The 18,299-nt window shown below is 35.3% G+C and overlaps 1 protein-coding gene across 1 annotated transcript in view; it reads right to left on the bottom strand.

The window, feature by feature from the left end:
* Lrp1b (LDL receptor related protein 1B) overlaps positions 1 to 18,299 on the bottom strand; it is a 1,950,158-nt gene that overhangs the window by 625,206 nt on the left and 1,306,653 nt on the right. The window contains exon 21 of the mRNA XM_051166335.1: positions 11,946 to 12,128. Coding sequence (XP_051022292.1) covers positions 11,946 to 12,128 — 183 coding nt within the window. The remainder of the gene's footprint in view (positions 1 to 11,945; positions 12,129 to 18,299) is intronic.

Below are 18,299 nucleotides of genomic sequence, written 5' to 3'. Positions count from 1 at the left end.
AAACTCATTTTTCATATTGTATTTGCTGATGTAATACTGTGAGAGAAAGGAAAACAGTTCAAACTCAGACAATGTGGTTTTGAGATTTAAAGGAATCCCTAGTGGATTGTTATAACACACCTGTTAAGCAGGGAGCAGGCTTTCAGTTAAGGTGAGCCCTGAGCTCATCAGCTGACTTGGTTACATCCTTTGGCTAAAGATCATTTTATACATAGCTCTTAACCTAACTTTGAGACCTGACAGACATATGTATGTTGTGTGTTTTAATTGAATCTACTGTGAACGAATATGGTTAGCATCAATCTCTGCAAAGACATGTTAATCAAAAGAAGATACTATAAAAATGACACGTACATAGTGCTTTTCTTGTAGCTCTCATTCCCTCTACAGAGAGTCGAAAATGAAACAAATTTTTTTTTTAATCTTCAAGAAATAATCTTTGTTATAAAAATACTGTTTTTAATTTTCTTACATAAAAGTACTATGCCAAGGCCGACCTGGTCTACAGAAGTAATTCCAAGACAGCCAAGGCTACATAGAGGGATGCTGTCTTGAAAAAAAAATGTACCTTGCCAATTGTGATATTTTTCACCATTCTCAACATGTAGTCACAATTCCAGTGCTACATAGTCATGAGTTCGCTTTCTACCTTATGGAATGCTACAATTTTTGTACCTGTGCCCTGTTTTGCCTACAGGTTAGTCTAAGTTTCTAACTGGCAATTTCTTATAAATCCTCGTAAAAGTCTATGCATGTCTTTTAATAAGTGCTTTCTTAAATTTAATTAACAATTGCAAAAGCTTATAAACATTAATGTATTCATTAGTAGATGATTAAATTTTTAAAATTCATTAAATTTTAAAGAATGGAGCAAATAAGCTCAGGTAAGACATGGAAAAAATTAAGATTACACTTGTAAGTGAATGAAGCAAATATGACAAGTCAAAGCACCGTGCAAACACAGATATGTGCCATTCGGGAAAAGGTAAGACAGCAAGAAGATTAGTAGCTTCCAGGGAGAAGGAGGAGATAGTGATGAACAGGCTGGTGACCCGAGGATTCTGTGTGATAATGTGAATGTGCAGACTAATGTACTTTCTCATGCCCATCCCTGTGCAATACGAAGAGTAAATGCTGCTGGAACAGAGGACCTTGGAGCAGTGTGACTCATTGCTGCATGTTTACTAATTGTGACAGATACATTCTTCTCCTGCAGGGCGTTGACAGTCAATGAAGCTGGGGAGGAGAAGGTAGGAAAAGGGCTATTTGAACTCAAAGAAGGATAATGTGTGCCTAAATTTGCTGCTATAAAAAAAAAAAGCAACCTATCTCTAAATTCATTATAAAAGTTTTACTGGGTAGTCACTTTTCTTTAAATTAACTATAAAACTTCAAATACACCTACACTGTGACTTGTTGATTGGTTGGAAGTGTTTGGGCTTGAAAAATGAGTTATACTAACTACTTTTCTCATTGCTGTGACCAAAATTCCTGAGAGTACAACTTAAAGGGAGTACGTATGTATATTACAGCATGGTTTTAGAGATTCCAGCCTGTGTGTAGTCCATAGCAGCATTGGTGTCAGCTCCACAGTGAGGAGTCATGTGAGCTGTGGCAGAGGCCCCACCTCTCAGAGGGGACAGGGAGCTGAGATGGGGGATACCTCTGCCAACTGGGGTTTTCTTTTCTTCTTCATTGCATTCAGCGTCTTTTCCTCTCCAGCCTACAGGATGGTGTTTCTTCATTCTGCTTGAGTCTTCTTCAGCTGCACACTTAATGGCTTAGAAGAATGGCTACACACAAACACACACACACACACACACACACTCACACACACCTAGAACTGTGCTTTATTAATAAATCACTTCAGAAATTCTTAGTCAAGTGGACAATCAAAACTGTGCATCAAATACAAGTTTTTAAAGATCATTTACTGCTAATTTCTAACTTAACATTTTATCCAAGAAATACTTTATGTATATTTTTATTTTTTAATCGAAAGACATTTTTGAAACATATGTTCAATTTATTTTTATGAGTTTTCCAAATGGCATATGGGTCTCAAAAATTTAATAGCCCAAGCTCATTAAGAGTATTATTAATTTTAAATAAAAATAAGATGGATGTATTTGTTTAAATCATATTTTGGATGTATAATAATTTACAAGAAGTGAAACTGAAGATGAATTAAAAATCACATATAAACACTCTGACACTCTCCTGTGTATGCATGCACACACACATATACAGTGATGTTACTAAGTATATTAACTATCATCCAAATCATGCTAAATGATAGGAAATTCCATGAAAATTATGCATTGTATTTTGTATAAGAAGTGTTGTGAAATGACATATTCTGTTTCTGCAAAATTCATAGTTAAATTCGATGAGTCTATGAATCTAGAGCGATACGTTTTGGACATGAGGCTTTTGGTAGGTGACTAAGTTATGACGGTGGAGTCCCTATACCTCAAGAAGCTCACTAAGTACACAGAGCCACAGAGATATAAAAGATCAACCAACAAAGCAAAACATTTAAGATGTATATATCTTTATGTATATATATATATAAAGATGAGAGCCTTGTGTTTCTCCCATATCTTCTCACATCTCTAACTTCAACAGTCATTTCCTCATCTTCATGTTCAATTTCCAGAACTCTTGATTCAGACATGGATGTTTGGTTTTTTGTAGGATCCTATCCTCAAACATTATTATATTTTTATTACTTCAAATTATAAGACAAAGTCATGCTCCTTGAACTGACAAGTATTTCTTCTTCCCACTTTAATTCAGTGAGATTTCTGGGTCCATCAGCAGCTAGCAAGTGCAGTAAGTGTGTGCATGCGCGTGTGTGCGTGTGCGTGTGTGCATGCGTGTGTGTGTGTGTAAGTACAGATATATGTTGATACTAATTTTTCTTTCAAAATTATCCAGGTTCCTTTCCAGTTTTTTTTTTTTCTTTTCGCTTCAATTAGTGAGCCTGGCCCAGGTCCCCAACTTCATGTTGGATGGCTTTATAAAATCTGAGGCTATGTCCACTTTTGTTAGGACAATAGTTCACTGTATAGCTGTACTGAAATTACCTAGCAGTTCTCCTACAGATAGGAAATCTATTGCCTCTTATTTTTCTCTGAAAAAAATGAAACAAAAACAGAAAGGCTGAACTGAATATCTTTGTGCATATAATTTTACAATTTTGTGGTTTTTTACACAAACTCCTGAAACTGGGGAGGCAGAGTTCACGTTATACTTTTTTTTGTCACCTGGGGAGCAATTTTCATCCACAATCGTGACATCACTTTGTGGTTCAAACTTTTTTTTTCTATCTGATGAGTAACTTTTCTACCTAGGGAATTCTGGGATTTTTCCCTTTCCACCCAATTTGATAGAATTAGCATTATTTGCAGCTCCAGATTTGTGAGATATAGGTGACAGTGCCCTGGTTTTAGTTTTTTGAAATGCTGTGAAATGTTAATAGTTGGATGGTATCTTAGTTTATTTTTTATATTACATTGTTCTTAACAAGAATTAAAAGTTATTAATATATATTGAAACACTGACAACAATTTGTGTGGAAGAAAGGCCGTTATAATCAACAAATATAAATGTATTAACTTAGTAATTTTACATATTCAAACTAACATTCGAATCTTGCATCTTTGAAAATACACATAAACTCTGGTTTCAGCAATTTGGAAGGTTTGTGGTGGTCTTTTGGATTGTAAAATTAATAATTGAAGTGAATAAATAGAAAAAGAACTGTAACTGGATGCATACCTTTGATCAGTGTTTATATATGTAATTTATTTTAGTGTCACAAATGTTCAAAAGGGTTCTAAAGTCAACATTAACGAGGAGTTGTGTACATTGGCTTCCAAATCATAACGCACTGTGTTCGGTTGCATTTAAGGGGCAGAATACATTTCAGGCATAGGATGGGTAAATTACTATCTTCCCTGGAGCTTTTTCTAAAGGAGGTGTTAGTCTCTTTTACAACCCTGCTTTTACACATTAAATTGTGATGCCTTTGGAGAAATTGACTATAAACATTTTTAATATAAACATATTAGAGCTATAGCCCTAATCTCATAAAAGTATTCCTAAGAATTCAGGTTTCTGATAATTGCCAGTGATCTTCCTCAAACTTGTGTTTCTAATTAAATTATATCTATAGAAAGCAGTTTGTAAGCTTATTTGAGACCACCACTGACCTCGATGCTGGAGCAGCAGGCACAGGGGCATAAAACATTCTATTAAGTTTTCCTAGTCATATCATTTATTATATATTTTTATGCATATTTTCTGCTCATGTCACTTAAAATCATTTCTTACTTTATAGCTAAAACTTTTCACTGCTATTTACCTTTCTAAATAAGTTACTGGGTGTGTGTGTGTGTGTGTGTGTGTGTGTGTGTGTGTGTGTGTGTGTGTGAATGCACTCAGGCACACATAAGTCAAACAACCTTGAATATCATTTCTCGGCCCACACCCATCCTTTGCACTGATTTGGAACACTCCATGTAGGTGATAATGAGAAGCAAACTACCTGCATCTGCACTTCTCCACTTCTTCAGCTCTATTACATGAATGTGCCACCATGCTCTTACATTTTCCAATGGGTTTTGGAATTCGACCTGAGGTTCTCATACTTGCAAGGCAAGCACTGGACTGAAAGATGGTCTGTTAAACATCATTAAATTTTTTTTTAAAATATGACCCAAGAATTGTATACATTTAGAAAATGCATAATATGACTTTAATAAATATATACAATTCATATTGGGCAGATCAAACTAAGTGGCGTATTCAATACTACAAACCTAATAATGATGTTAAGTTGTGAAAGTTCAGCATTCACTCTACCAGCTACTTGGAAGTTCACCATTGGTTGTATTAGTCACTGTACAGTGATTAATCTTTGAACTTCTCATAGTCAGTTGCATAGTTACAGCCATTTTCCACACTTTGTTCAGTCGTTTGTCTTTTTCCAAGATACTGTAACTATGACTTATGATGCTTGGCTTTACCTTTTTATGGATAAATTACAGCCTAATTTATGATATTCACGTAAGTTATTAAAACTTAAAGAGCACACTAAACTTTCTAAACTTGGGTTCCTGCTCATCACTTTATGATCGATTTTCATATATTTTCCATCATCTACTTATGTACGAAAGGTGCTATGGCCATATATCAGCCATGTGATTGCTTTGAGTTACATCAATTGATCAGAGTTTAGAAGTTTTTTTTTTTTTTAATTAATTTATTCTTGTTACATCTCAATGTTTATCCCATCCCTTGTATCCTCCCATTCCTCCCCCCCCCCCATTTTCCCATTATTCCCCTCCCCTATGACTGTTCCTGAGGGGGATTACGTCCCCCTGTATATTCTCATAGGGTATCAAGTCTCTTCTTGGCTACTTGCTGTCCTTCCTCTGAGTGCCACCAGGTCTCCCCCTCCAGGGGACATGTCAAATGTGAGGCACCAGAGTACGTGAGAAAGTTGTATCAAGATGCTCCAGCACACAACAAGAAAATTTGCTCAACCATGTTCATAGCAGCCTTATTCATAATAGCCAGAACATGGAAACAGCCTAAGTGTCCCTCAGTAGAAGAGTGGATAAAGAAACTGTGGTACATATACACTATGGAATACTACTCAGCTATTAAAAACAAGGAATTCCTGAAATGTGTGGATAAATGGATTGAGCTAGAAATGATCATAATGAGTGAGTTAACCCAGAAGCAGAAAGAATCAAATGGTATATACTCACTTATATCTGCATACTAGCCCAAGGGGCATGTCCCACGAAAGCCTTCACTTACCAGGAAACTGGGACACAGGGGAGGACATCCTATTGGGACTCTAGATGAGAGACACATGGGAGAACAGCAAAATAAAAGGATACAGATGGTCCTAGAAACCTACAAGTAGAACAATATGATAGACAGATTTGGTCCCAGGGGTCCCGCTCAAACTAAGGCACCAGCCAAGGACAATATAGAAGTTTGTTCTTTAGCACCAGCGTTAGTTCATTGAATAAAGTTTCTTCAAGGAGGCCTAAATTCATACATTTGGAAAAAAGGCATCTATAAGTTTATGAATACTCCAAAAATAGCTTCTGAGCCCACCAAAATCTATTTTGTTTAACCACTATTCCTCAAATCAGTATTTTTACATGTTACAGTTATAAAGAGTCACAAACTTATGAAAAGTATTGTTGGAGCCCAACTTCTGGGCTTTGTCTTTCTTGTAAGCCCTGTGTACCTCCCCAAGATGGTAGGCAGCCCGACAATACCATTTCCAACCTGTAAGATTTGTCTGGGACACCTAGCCTTTGTGCATGTTCAGTCTGAGGCTGTCCACAACTCACATCAGATACATAGTCAATAAAAGAAGTCTATATGCCAAGATTTCATTTCAAATATATAATCAATATGAAAATACAAGTAGTATATCTACCTTAAGATAAGTAAAAAAAAAAAAAAAAAAAAAAAGGTCTTAGAAATGGCTTCCTATAAGAACTGCCTGGACACTCAGGACACAGAGTTTGAAAGAACAATCAAAAACTCAAATAAATTGAGAAATTTAAATATGACCCCCAAAATAACTCAATGACCTTAGGTAAAATAACAATAAATGCCAGAGTGATGGTGAAAATAACACAAACATATAAATAAATGAAATAATAAAAAAAAATTAGAATTTGAAAACTGAATTCACTAAAGAAAAATATTGATGAGACCTCAAGCTGAAATGCAGATGGAATTATAAAAATCCAATAATCCCATTTTGTAACTGTAAAAAATGGGTCAAGTAGAAGAGAGAATATCATGGCTTGAAGATAAAATAAAGGAGAAACTAGACCACTTAAGGAAAGAATATGAAAAAAACATGGAAGGAATATCTAAGTATTGTGGGACAACATTGAAGATGAAAACTTCAAGTTATATTCATAGAAGAATCCTGGGTCAATGGCATAGATTCTTCACTAAAATCATATAGGAAAACTTCTACAAACTAAAAAAAGACACACTCAAACAGATATAAGGAGTACACAGGATATCAAATGGACAAGACCAGAAAAGAAATTCATTCCCTACAGAAAATAATAGCTAAAATACTAAATATACAGACAATTGTGTACTGAAAGATACTAAAATTTAAGTCATATATAAATGAAAACCCATCAGAATGACACTTATTATCTTAATAGAAACTTTACATGCCATAAGAGCCTGTAGGGATTTAATTCACATTCTAAAAGACTGCAGATGCCAATCTAGACAACTGTAACAGGAAAAACCATAAACCACAGTTAAAGGAGAATGACAAGTTTTCCATGTTATAAACAGGCCAAAAGAATTTATTTTCTTCAAAGCAAAGAATATTAGAAACAAAACTAGGCTGAAGAAATTAATAAGTACAGTCATGAGAAACAAAAGAAATGAATCTGTAATTACTTAAACAAAAGTAGAAATTGAGCATAGATTAATACAAACTAAGAGTGGATAGTTTTAACACTATGTTTGCTTCAATACACAAGGCATCTAGTCAAAAAATAGAATACTAGAATTAGATAACATCAAACATCAAAGTATCTGTCAGATCCATAATAAATTAGGATAATTAAACAGTAATAAAATATGTTCTGATTTTTAAAAAAGATCAGGCTTAGATGTATTCAGAGAAGTATTCTACCAAAATTTCAAAAAGATCTGCAACTAATAGTTTTTAGTCTGTTAAAGAAAGAAGACACAGAAAGGGCATTTCTAAAGTCCTTCAATGACACAAATATTACTTGACTACCCAAACCAGGTAAAGAAAAAATGAGTAAGAGAAACCACAGGTCATTATCTCTCAATACGATAGATTGAAAATTTTTCAATAAGATATTTGTGGACAGAATACAAACATACATTAGAAAGATCATTTAATGGATCACGTTAGCTTGACTCAGGATTCAAAGACGGTTCAACATATATAAGTCAATAAGTCATAAAAGTGGATGCAAGGGCAAAATCACATGATCATCTCGATACAGAAAAAAATGCTTAACAAAATCCAAAACAACTCTGATGAAAGCCTTAGAGAGAGAATAGGGCTGGAGTGAATAGTAATAATAATAATGGCCATATATGGAAAACTATCAGCCAGTTGTACCCTAAATGGAGAAAAACTCAGAGCAATTCCAGTAATATTGAGACTGAGATGGAGCTGCCCACTATACTCACTCCTTTTTATGATTATATTTGAATCACTAGTGGGAGCAATAGGCAAATGATAAAAGTTAAAAGGGTACATATATGAAAGCAAGGTGTTAAATTAACCCTGTCTGCAAGTAATATTATATATAAGCCAACCTGTAAAATATCATCTGAGCATTTCCAAAAAATGATCAAAACTTTCAAAAAATGGCCAGTTACCAAATCAACTTACAAAAATACAAGCTACTCTAGACACCAACAATGCAAATGCTGAGAAAGAGATAAAGGACATATTCTCATTTATAGTAGTCTCATAAAATAAAACAACATATCTATGAATAAACCTAAGCAAGGAAGTTAAAAACATTGACAGTGAAAAATTTAACTCTCTAAAGAAAACAGATGAAAAAGACAGTCAAAAAAATGACAAGACTATTCCTTCTTATGGATTGGTAGTAGAATGAATGTGAAAAGGATGATTTTACTAAAAGAAATTTACAGGTTAAATAGCATTCCAATGAAATTCTGTACAACATTATTCACAGGAAAAAAAAAAAAAAAAAAAACAGAACAACAACAACAAAAAAAAACCCCTAATACATGGACACACAAAATTGTATGGAAGGAAATTATATTGAGTGGGAAAAAAACCCACAATAATATGAGGGGTTATTTTTCTAGATTTAAAAAACATACTGTAGAATTATAACATAAAACATGCAATAAAAGCAGCATGATACTGGTATACACACACACACACACATACACACACACACACACACACACACACACACACACAGCCTGGACATGTTGATCAATGAAATAAAATAAAAGACCCAAACTTTAGTGAGCATAAATACAGACATTTGATATTTGACAAAAATGCCAAAAATTTACACTAGGTGAAGGACACTATCTTCATCAAACCAAGATAACTGTATATAAAAGACTGAAAAACACCAATCTTTATCATTTTCTACAAAAACTGAATCCAAATGGAGCAATGACCTCATTGTGAAACCTGAAATGCTGAAACTCCTAGAAGAAAACAAAATAAATACCCTATAAACTAAAAGTATATAGGAAGAAACTTTCTATATAATATGACATTTGTTCAGTAATTTCCAAATGGAACATCAGGAAATTAAAATACTTTAAACAGGAAAGAAAAGAATCCATTTCATTAAGTTAAAGCTCACAAAGTGGGACAGAGTATTTGCCAGATATAAATAATACATAGAATTAACACACACACACACACACACACACACACACACACACACACACACACACACATCTATCAAGAAAATCTCAAATAATTAAGAAAACACATGACCCAATTAAAAGTAAGCTAGAGAGCTAAACAGAAGGTTCTCAAAAGAAGACATAAAAATGACTAAGAAACATCTTTAAAATGCTCAATATCCTTAGCAACTGGGGAAGTGCAATTAAAAACAACCTTAGATTTGATCTTACTCCAATTAGTATGAGAATAAGAAAACAACTGACAAAAAATCCTGGCAAGGACATGAGGAAAATGTAACGTACATTTTACTCATAGGATTGCCATCTTGTAGAGCTTCTATGAGAAACAGTGTGGAGAATACTAAAAAGGCTGAAAGCGGATCTACCATACGACCCAGATAAACCTCTTCTTGCCATATTCCCAGATGTTTCCAGAGCGTGCTCCACAGACACTTGCTTCAGTCATGTTTATGGCTGTTCTGCTCACAATAGCTAGGAAATAAGAATAGCCCAGGCGTCTTTCAACTGATGAATGCACAGTAAACATATGATATGTACATAATTGAAGACCATATATCTGCAAAAATGAGACGGATCATGTAATTTGTAGCTAAATGGGTAGAACTAGAAATTATTATACTATCTGAGGTAAAGCAAAATCGAGAAAGACAAACTCTACCCCTTCTTTCCTGTTGTGAGTCCTTGCTCTGAACTTTTAGAGGTGAGTACATAATCTGGAGTGTCTGAAGAAAGTAGAAAATGAACTGGGTGATTTTATCTTCTCTGTATGACAGGAGGCTGAACCCTTGAAATCTCAACAGTCTGGTCGCCTAGACAAGGCTGGTATAATGGAAACACTGGTTTCTATTCCAGTGTAGATGAGGGAAATCTAACAATGTGTTATCCTTAGATGAACAGCTACAGAGAATTAATGAACGTGAGAGTGAGAGATCCAGCTTTCCCTAAGGATGAACCCTGCAATGTATTAGCGAACACCAAATGATCAGTCTTAAAAATCATAAGCACGTAAGCCACACTTACCAGACCAAGCAGGTTGTATTTATATAGTTTATACGCGTAAATACACAATTAAAAAAAAAACAGTAGGAATTAAAGAAAAGTATGGCCATAAATTTGAAAGGTTGTTCAGCTAGGAGTCATAGGAAGGGTTAGAAAGGGGAGGATGATATAAATGCAGTTCTCATACAAGAAATTCTCAAAAACATAAAAATAAGAAAAATATGTCTGAAGAAAAATTGTTTGGCAAGTTTCTCATTACAAGCCATGGCATCCTGAATAAGAATTCTCTAATATAGAATTTATTTTTTTTAATTTTTTATTAATTTATTCTTGTTACATCTCAATGGTTATTCCATCCCTTGTGTCCTCCCATTCCTCCCTCCCTCCCATTTTCCCCTTACTTCCCTCCCCTATGACTGTGACTGAGAGGGGCTTCCTCCCCCTGTATATGCTCATAGGGTATCAAGTCTCTTCTTGGCAACCTGCTATCCTTCCTCTGAGTGCCACCAGGACTATGAAAGGTTATAAATACATTTTTAAATTTTCATATATAAGCATGGCAACCACAGTGTGTTTGAGAAAGAAACACGAGGCTGTATGTCTTCATATGGCCACAGGCCATAACCTTTCCATGCTGTTTGCAGACAGCTGGCCTGCTCCCTTTCTTGCTTGGAATACATAAAGAGAGGGGAAGGCTGAGAGTATACGTCACACAAAACAACTTCACAGTAGAGGAAAATTCTAGAGTGACTCAAGGATACATTGTGGAACCCATAGGGAACTATATTATGATAGGTGTCAGAAACTCCTTCAATGGTTGATTTCACAGTGAAATAAAATATAATGCACCAATCTTTTTCTAAACTTTATCTCATCGTCCAGCCATAAAAAAATAAGTTAGTGAGAGATCAAGTGGAACCTTGTATAAATAAAAAAAATATGAAAGGTCATAATAGCTATCTTTACGAAAAATAACAGTATGACCTATGACACTCAAAATAATTATTTTCAAGTGATAAACACTTTTTAGCAGGATCCAAGCAATGACAAAGAAATCTGGAAAAGTAGAATGTAAATTAACATGTGTGATCAGGCCGCATCCCGGTGCATTTATGTTTTGGGTGGATTCTATCGACAGTAATTACTGAGTGTAGGTCGGCGCATGTCTCTATGACCATGAGATTCTATTAGAGATTGTGAAACCAAATAGATCGATTTCAGGTTTTAGTTCTCCTCTTCAGGCCCAGTGATTCTTGGCAAGTTAAACGCTTCTATTCACCCCCATGAGTTCATAAAGAAAACATTATAGGATGGTGCCAGATCCGTTCCGCTCCTCACAGATACTTTCTACTACTACGTATAGCATGTGAACATATTCACCAAAGACTAGGGATGCTGTGCAGTGATGAGCTACAGAAGGAGCCTGAGCCAAAGGGTTCTGCTTCCAGGATGTCCATTGTGCTCACCTGTACTCCTGCAGGAAAACTTGGTTTTGTGGTCACACAGTCGGATGGTACCATTGCAGCCTTTTTCATCACTGCCATCTTCACAGTCTTTCTCTCCATCACAGCGCCACAGATCAGGAATGCAGTTTCCATCAGGGTGGCACTGAAATTCACTCCCCGTGCAGCCAGGAGAAGAACGAACTTCTTAATTATAAATGAGGAAGAAGAAAATGGGGCAAGATAGGAGAAAATTTGTGATTTTCTGTCATTTTTATAATTTTTTCTTTGGGTAATACTATTATGCTAGAAAAAATATATATCCACTGTATATACAACATTTCCACAAAATATTAATAATTTTAAATATTAATAATTAAGAAAAATAATATTTACTGTCTCTTGCAGATTTCCTGCAGGTTTATATAAATTAGTAAGAAGAATACATGGATGTTTTAATGTTTTCCTAATTGGTGCCTTCAGGTACTGTCTTTGAAGCACTTTCTTTCTCTCAGACATGTAAGCAAAATCTGCTAATAAGAATTTTCTTCCTTTTTGATATTTCTAGAGTAATTTCTTTCAAGTTACCAAGAAATAAATAACAAAAAAGCACTTTGTGACTAAGAAAATCTTTGCTAAACAGTAATTAAGAATTTGAAAGAAACACATACTATAAATAAAACACCTTCAAAAACAAGATTTCAATTCTACAATCAAAGCAGAAAATTATGCCTATGAATTTAATGAGGTATTATGTGTTCAAATTCTATTAGTGAGTAGTAATGTATATAACACTGTAGGATAAATTATGCATTATTAAGAGTAAAGGTATATAAACACTGGGACATTGAGACATTTTATACTATAATAGCTGAACAATACACGTGTAGTCATTTTTTAAAAGTTCCAAAATTGCTATTATCATGAGTATCATATTAACAAATATTCCCCAGTAGTATTTTAAAATAAATATATGTATTTGTGACTAAAGTTTTAATGTACTATATTAATTGTGTTGTCATTCTTGGCAAAGATCATTTACCTATACTGACAATTATTTGCTTACTTGATTTGTTGACTTGGTATCTAAAGTAATGATTCAGTAACAGACTTACTTAAGATCAAGATTCTGACGTCACTAAGGCAACTACTGACTCCTTGTGATGTGCTTTTAACCATCTGGAACTGTTACTGTGAGGACTACATTTGGTATTTGTAAATGAGTACTTAGCTACAGTTTTTGTTGTTGCTTTTCCTTCTTGACTAAGTTCTTAGTTTTATGTAAGAATTTTCAACCGCATTCTTCTAAGTAACTTATTATTATTAAAATGTCTATGAAAGACTTTGTACGGCTTTCAAAGAATTGCAGGAGGAATAAACATAACAATACTGAGCCCCCCCCCCCAAAAAAAAAAGTCTCCTGAAGCAAGGATAAAAGTCAAGTTAGTACAGAGCAGGGATTTCAGTCTCCACATTTAAATACAGATGGGACTGTCCCTGGAGATTTTTGTCTTCTATTTTGTAACTTTCTAGGTCTCAACTCTGTAGGCTATTACAACATCTAATGGCTATTACAAACAACTAAATTATAGTCATTTGCAAACTAGAATGAAGGACGGGAAGGTAAATTGCGTGTATTATGGAGATGCAAGCTGGAAGGCAGAACAGTTCCCTTAAGTGTACTGCTATATGTGTTTTTCATGTAGGAATCCTGGTCATACTAGTCTCCCAAGCCCCCACTGCTTTCCTGAATACACTTTACCTTCTATTGTGCTTAGATTTACAAGAGATCGAATTTCTTTGGGGGAGAAAAAAAAAAAAAAAACCTCTCCTCCAAAATAGACAAACAAACAAACAAACAAGCAAACAGAGAACTAGGATTGTGTATACCATTCAGAAACCTCATGGGCAGCTTTTATGGTTTATGAAACTGTAATTGTATATATTATTGTATATTACTACAGACTCCCAACCACCACCCATTTAAACTACCCACCCTTCTTTTTGACTGTCAAGAGAAAACAAGACATTACAGGTCTTTTGGCATTTGTCTCACTGCTACCCAGTGGGTCTCCCATGATCCTTTACAAAGACCCATTACTATTATACTGCATGTTAACAATAGGTGGCTGGATAAAGCCAGTACACAAATGAATCACTCACATAACACAAACAAGTGAACAAATAAATAACAGAGCTCATAGAGAAACAAAAACTACTAATTTCTCAAAAGATGTGTAAATAATAAGTGTCAGAGATATGTTCTGCAGCAGTGACTTCTCTGCTCTTTTTATCCCCATACCATTTTGAGCTTCTAGAAGGGACTATATTCAAGAAACTGGCTCACAGAGAAATCAAGAAGAGTGGCCTATACAGATGACACACTGGTAAGAGTACTGGCTGTTCTTCCCTAAGACCTTGGTTCAATTTCTAGCACTCACATGGCACCTCGCAACTGTCTGTATCTACAGTTCCTGGTGATCTGACATCCTGATACAGAAATACATGCAGAGAAATTCAAATGCATATAAACATGTTAAATAAATAAATAAATCATTAAAAAAAATCAAGAAGAATCTGAGAACTCACTTGCGTTTTATATTTAAGTTACTACAATTCAGTCTATTTTATTCTAATAAAATTTACCACTTATTTTGCTCCTTTATAAGGTCATGGTAGAAGTTAGTTCATAATGAAAATATCTTTAAACTTTATATTGCCTTGGACAGTTTAGCTTTCCTGTGGTTACTCCCTCATTGGAGGCCAACCAGGAAAACATATTAAAAAATGCAAGGAATCAGAAATTATGGGTAGTGATGATCATGGCCGATGTATCAGGAGAGAGATAAATTTTGTTACATATTTGAAACTATGTTGTTGGTCTACAGAGCTCTTGCTTTGCTCTTGACAGGAGTATACACAAATGATAACTGTTCTTCCAGACTCAAGAAAAGCACTGGCATTACTGCTTTGTGTGCATTTTCATGAGGTGTAAAGGAAAGAAGTAGAAAATATATCTATGGAGAAAATAACAGTTGTGATGAGTAAAATGAATTCCAGTAATATTGAAAGGAATGAACGGCATAGATCCACAATGCTATAGCAACACTCAGGCATAAAATCTCTATATGAAATTGGAAGTTTTACATGTTGCCTTTCTCACCCAACCATTGTGTACTGGTGGGTAGCTATTTCCTCTGTTTTCATTCAAGCATCCAAATAAAAATCAGGAAATCAGATCACTAGAAGACCCATATCATTCCTGAAAGAAATATGCTTTACCACAATTCATCAGCTAAACCTACTTATACAGATTTGGGATGTATCATGTCAATCAATTCCACCCAAAACATGACCAAGGGGAAATGTATTACAACTGTCACTCATTATTGGCAGAAAAGAATGACTTGAGTATGAAATTAATATTAAGTGTTTAGTTATAGAATGAGCCAAAAAGAGACAAATCTAAAACATTGGGGGGAAACCACAAAAACTTTAATGAAAAAAAAAACCATAAAATTTACTAAGCAGACAGAATAAGAAAAAGAAAGACCCTAAAGCAAAATATAGTATTAAATTTTAAAGCACAAAGAAATAGGAGTCGGTTGGTGAAATTAGATCTGAATGGGGAGGGAAGTGTCTTGGGTGGGGGCGGGGGGTCATTCATTAACAACCATGGTAAGATAAATTCAATTGTATCAGTATTGCTGATTTGAAGCACTGGGATAATGTTAACAAAATTTAGTTCACATTGTTAATTTTCTTTGGCTACTGTGTGGAAAAATGGATAGTCTGAAGCCTGAGTCAGACTCCAGAGAACACCAGTGGCTGAAGTCTAGGTCCAAATATCCACCACAGCTTCTGCTTCTGGAAACAGTTGATAGGATGGTGGGCACTCAGATAAGCAGATGATGTGTGCAGCTGCCAACCTACATTATAAACTCTCATAGCAGGAGCATGTGCTATAAGGACTGATAAAAACTAGCCTTTGAGCTCTTACATGAGCCATTCTGAAGACAGAAAAAATAGGGATTGTGACTGCTGTCATAGTGATCACTAGAGGGAAAGCTATGTGTGGGAAAAAAGATTCTTCCTTCAGTCTTTCTCTCCTTAGGTACCCATGATCGAACACAGGCCTCTTGCATGCTAAAGATCATTTTCATCAAGAAATGTTGTATGTTTTAGCAAAGCAAGCAGACTTAATAAAACCGTGTAGTGTGTGAACAGAATTGAGAAGAGAAAGATAAGCAGGTGAGCAGGACCTAGAACATCTCTTATGTCACAGTAAATGTTTAGATTTAAGAAGAAAGGAAAGAGAGAATAATGAAAGGCCATTGTTTAATTCTGTGGATCAGATAGGCATTCCATGTAGATCTAATGAACATTCACATGATAGATAGGAAGAAACTTCTATTACTTGTCAAAGTGTGTGTGTGTGTGTGTGTGTGTGTGTGTGTGTGTGTGTAGAACCAGGATGCACAATCTACATATCTAATTAATCTTCTTGAACACAGTGTATACTGAAGTCCTTCACCTTACTAAACACAAATACATATACACATTTGCATTTTTTTACATTCCCTCTTTCTGTTTTCTCTTCATAATAAAAAGAACCTAAACAGAAGCCCACACCTCTACCCAATCATTTAGGTATCTATGAGTTTTTACCTCAGCCCAATTCTTTGTTTAATTCTTGGAGTTTTATTGGTCTTAACTTTCTTGCCAAATACAATCAGCCTTTTTTTTTTTTTTAAACAGTTGCTCATGTTCTCTGCATAGAGAAGTTCGTCCCTCAGACAAGCATGCAATGGCTGCTCAAACATTAGATACAAACTGTGCAACTCCCTTGAGTCCTGCTTTCCTCAGCTTCGGGGCTTGGCACAGTCTATCTTTGTGGTGCGGCTGTCTCAGCGGAGTGCTGTTATGACTGTATGTTTATGGGTATGCTCGTGCTGTTTTACTCTTGTGTTCCCTTGTTGCTGATGCTGGTTATTATATTTTGAACTAATGGAATTTTATTGTATTTTTTTTTACCCTGAAGCTATTTAAAGCAAGCATATCATTTGGGAAATCTGATACATAAATAAATAAACAAGCAAACAAACAAATAGGTCGATAGGTATAGAGCCCTGGAGGAAATGTGAATCTGATGGTAGAATTTATCTCAATAACTAGGTTAATTCACTATGACTAAATATTTGCAATTACACACACACACACACACACACTATACACACACACTATACACACACACTATACAACAGACACACACACATTACACACACACACTATACACACACACACTATACACACACACTATACAACAGACACACACACATTACACACACACACTATACACACACACTATACACACACACACTATACACACACACTATACACACACACACTATATACACAGACACACACACAAACACACACACACACACATTTATATTCACTCACTCATTGTCTGGCTCACTGAATATGCTGAAGTCCTCAGAGGCTGATCTGGAGAGTTCTTCTGCTTCAGTGGGTTTATACCTTAGCTTGTTACCCATTGTTCACTGCGCTGTATGTGTACACAGCTTCTTCAGTTCACGTGTCACATAGCTCCACCTCATTCTGCTTTATTGTTAGATTTTTTTAATGAATAATTAAGTATTCAAGATCCCTTCACTAAGGGATCATCAAGGCATTTGCTCAAGACTCACTTTCTAGATATTTTCTCCATCATAGAAGCCTGTCTTCAGTAAATTTTCAGCCTCACTCTTCTTATCAACAGAATGGAGATCACCTTAGCTTAGTTTTGCCTTAGGGAATCTTAACTTTCCTTTAAAATTTTGGGTTCAATTTGGTTTTTGAAAACATTATGAATCTGACGATTTTTCTCCTCTCTCTCTGTCTCTCTGTGTCTCTCTCTCTGTCTCTGTCTCTCTCTGTCTCTCTGTCTCTCTCTCTCTCTCTCTCTCTCTGTCACACACACACACACACACACACACACACACAAACATACACACACACACACACACACACACACACACACACACACACACCTTGGGAAGCCTGTGCTCAGTCTCCATCAGTACTGGAGTCTGGTTTCCCTACATGTAGGGTGTGACTATTTCTAAGTGAATGCTATTTTATGACACCATAAAATAGTAATAAAGACAAAAAGGACACTTTCCTGTGTCTTGTTAACTGGTGAAAGGTCTTTTGGGTTTTCCAGCTTTTCTTCATTTATTCCCTTTACTTGTTTTCTTTCCTGTTCACCTTGACATCCTTCCAGGACACAGGCTCAGTATTTCATTTTAAAGCAAAACAAACACTCTCTATGTAGTTTGGAATGGAGAATGACTTAAATTAATGTGCGATGTGCTC

The sequence above is a fragment of the Acomys russatus genome, chromosome 24 (assembly GCF_903995435.1).
Source record: "Acomys russatus chromosome 24, mAcoRus1.1, whole genome shotgun sequence".
Lineage (NCBI taxonomy): Eukaryota > Metazoa > Chordata > Mammalia > Rodentia > Muridae > Acomys > Acomys russatus.
This window is presented reverse-complemented; position numbering and strand designations above follow the sequence as displayed.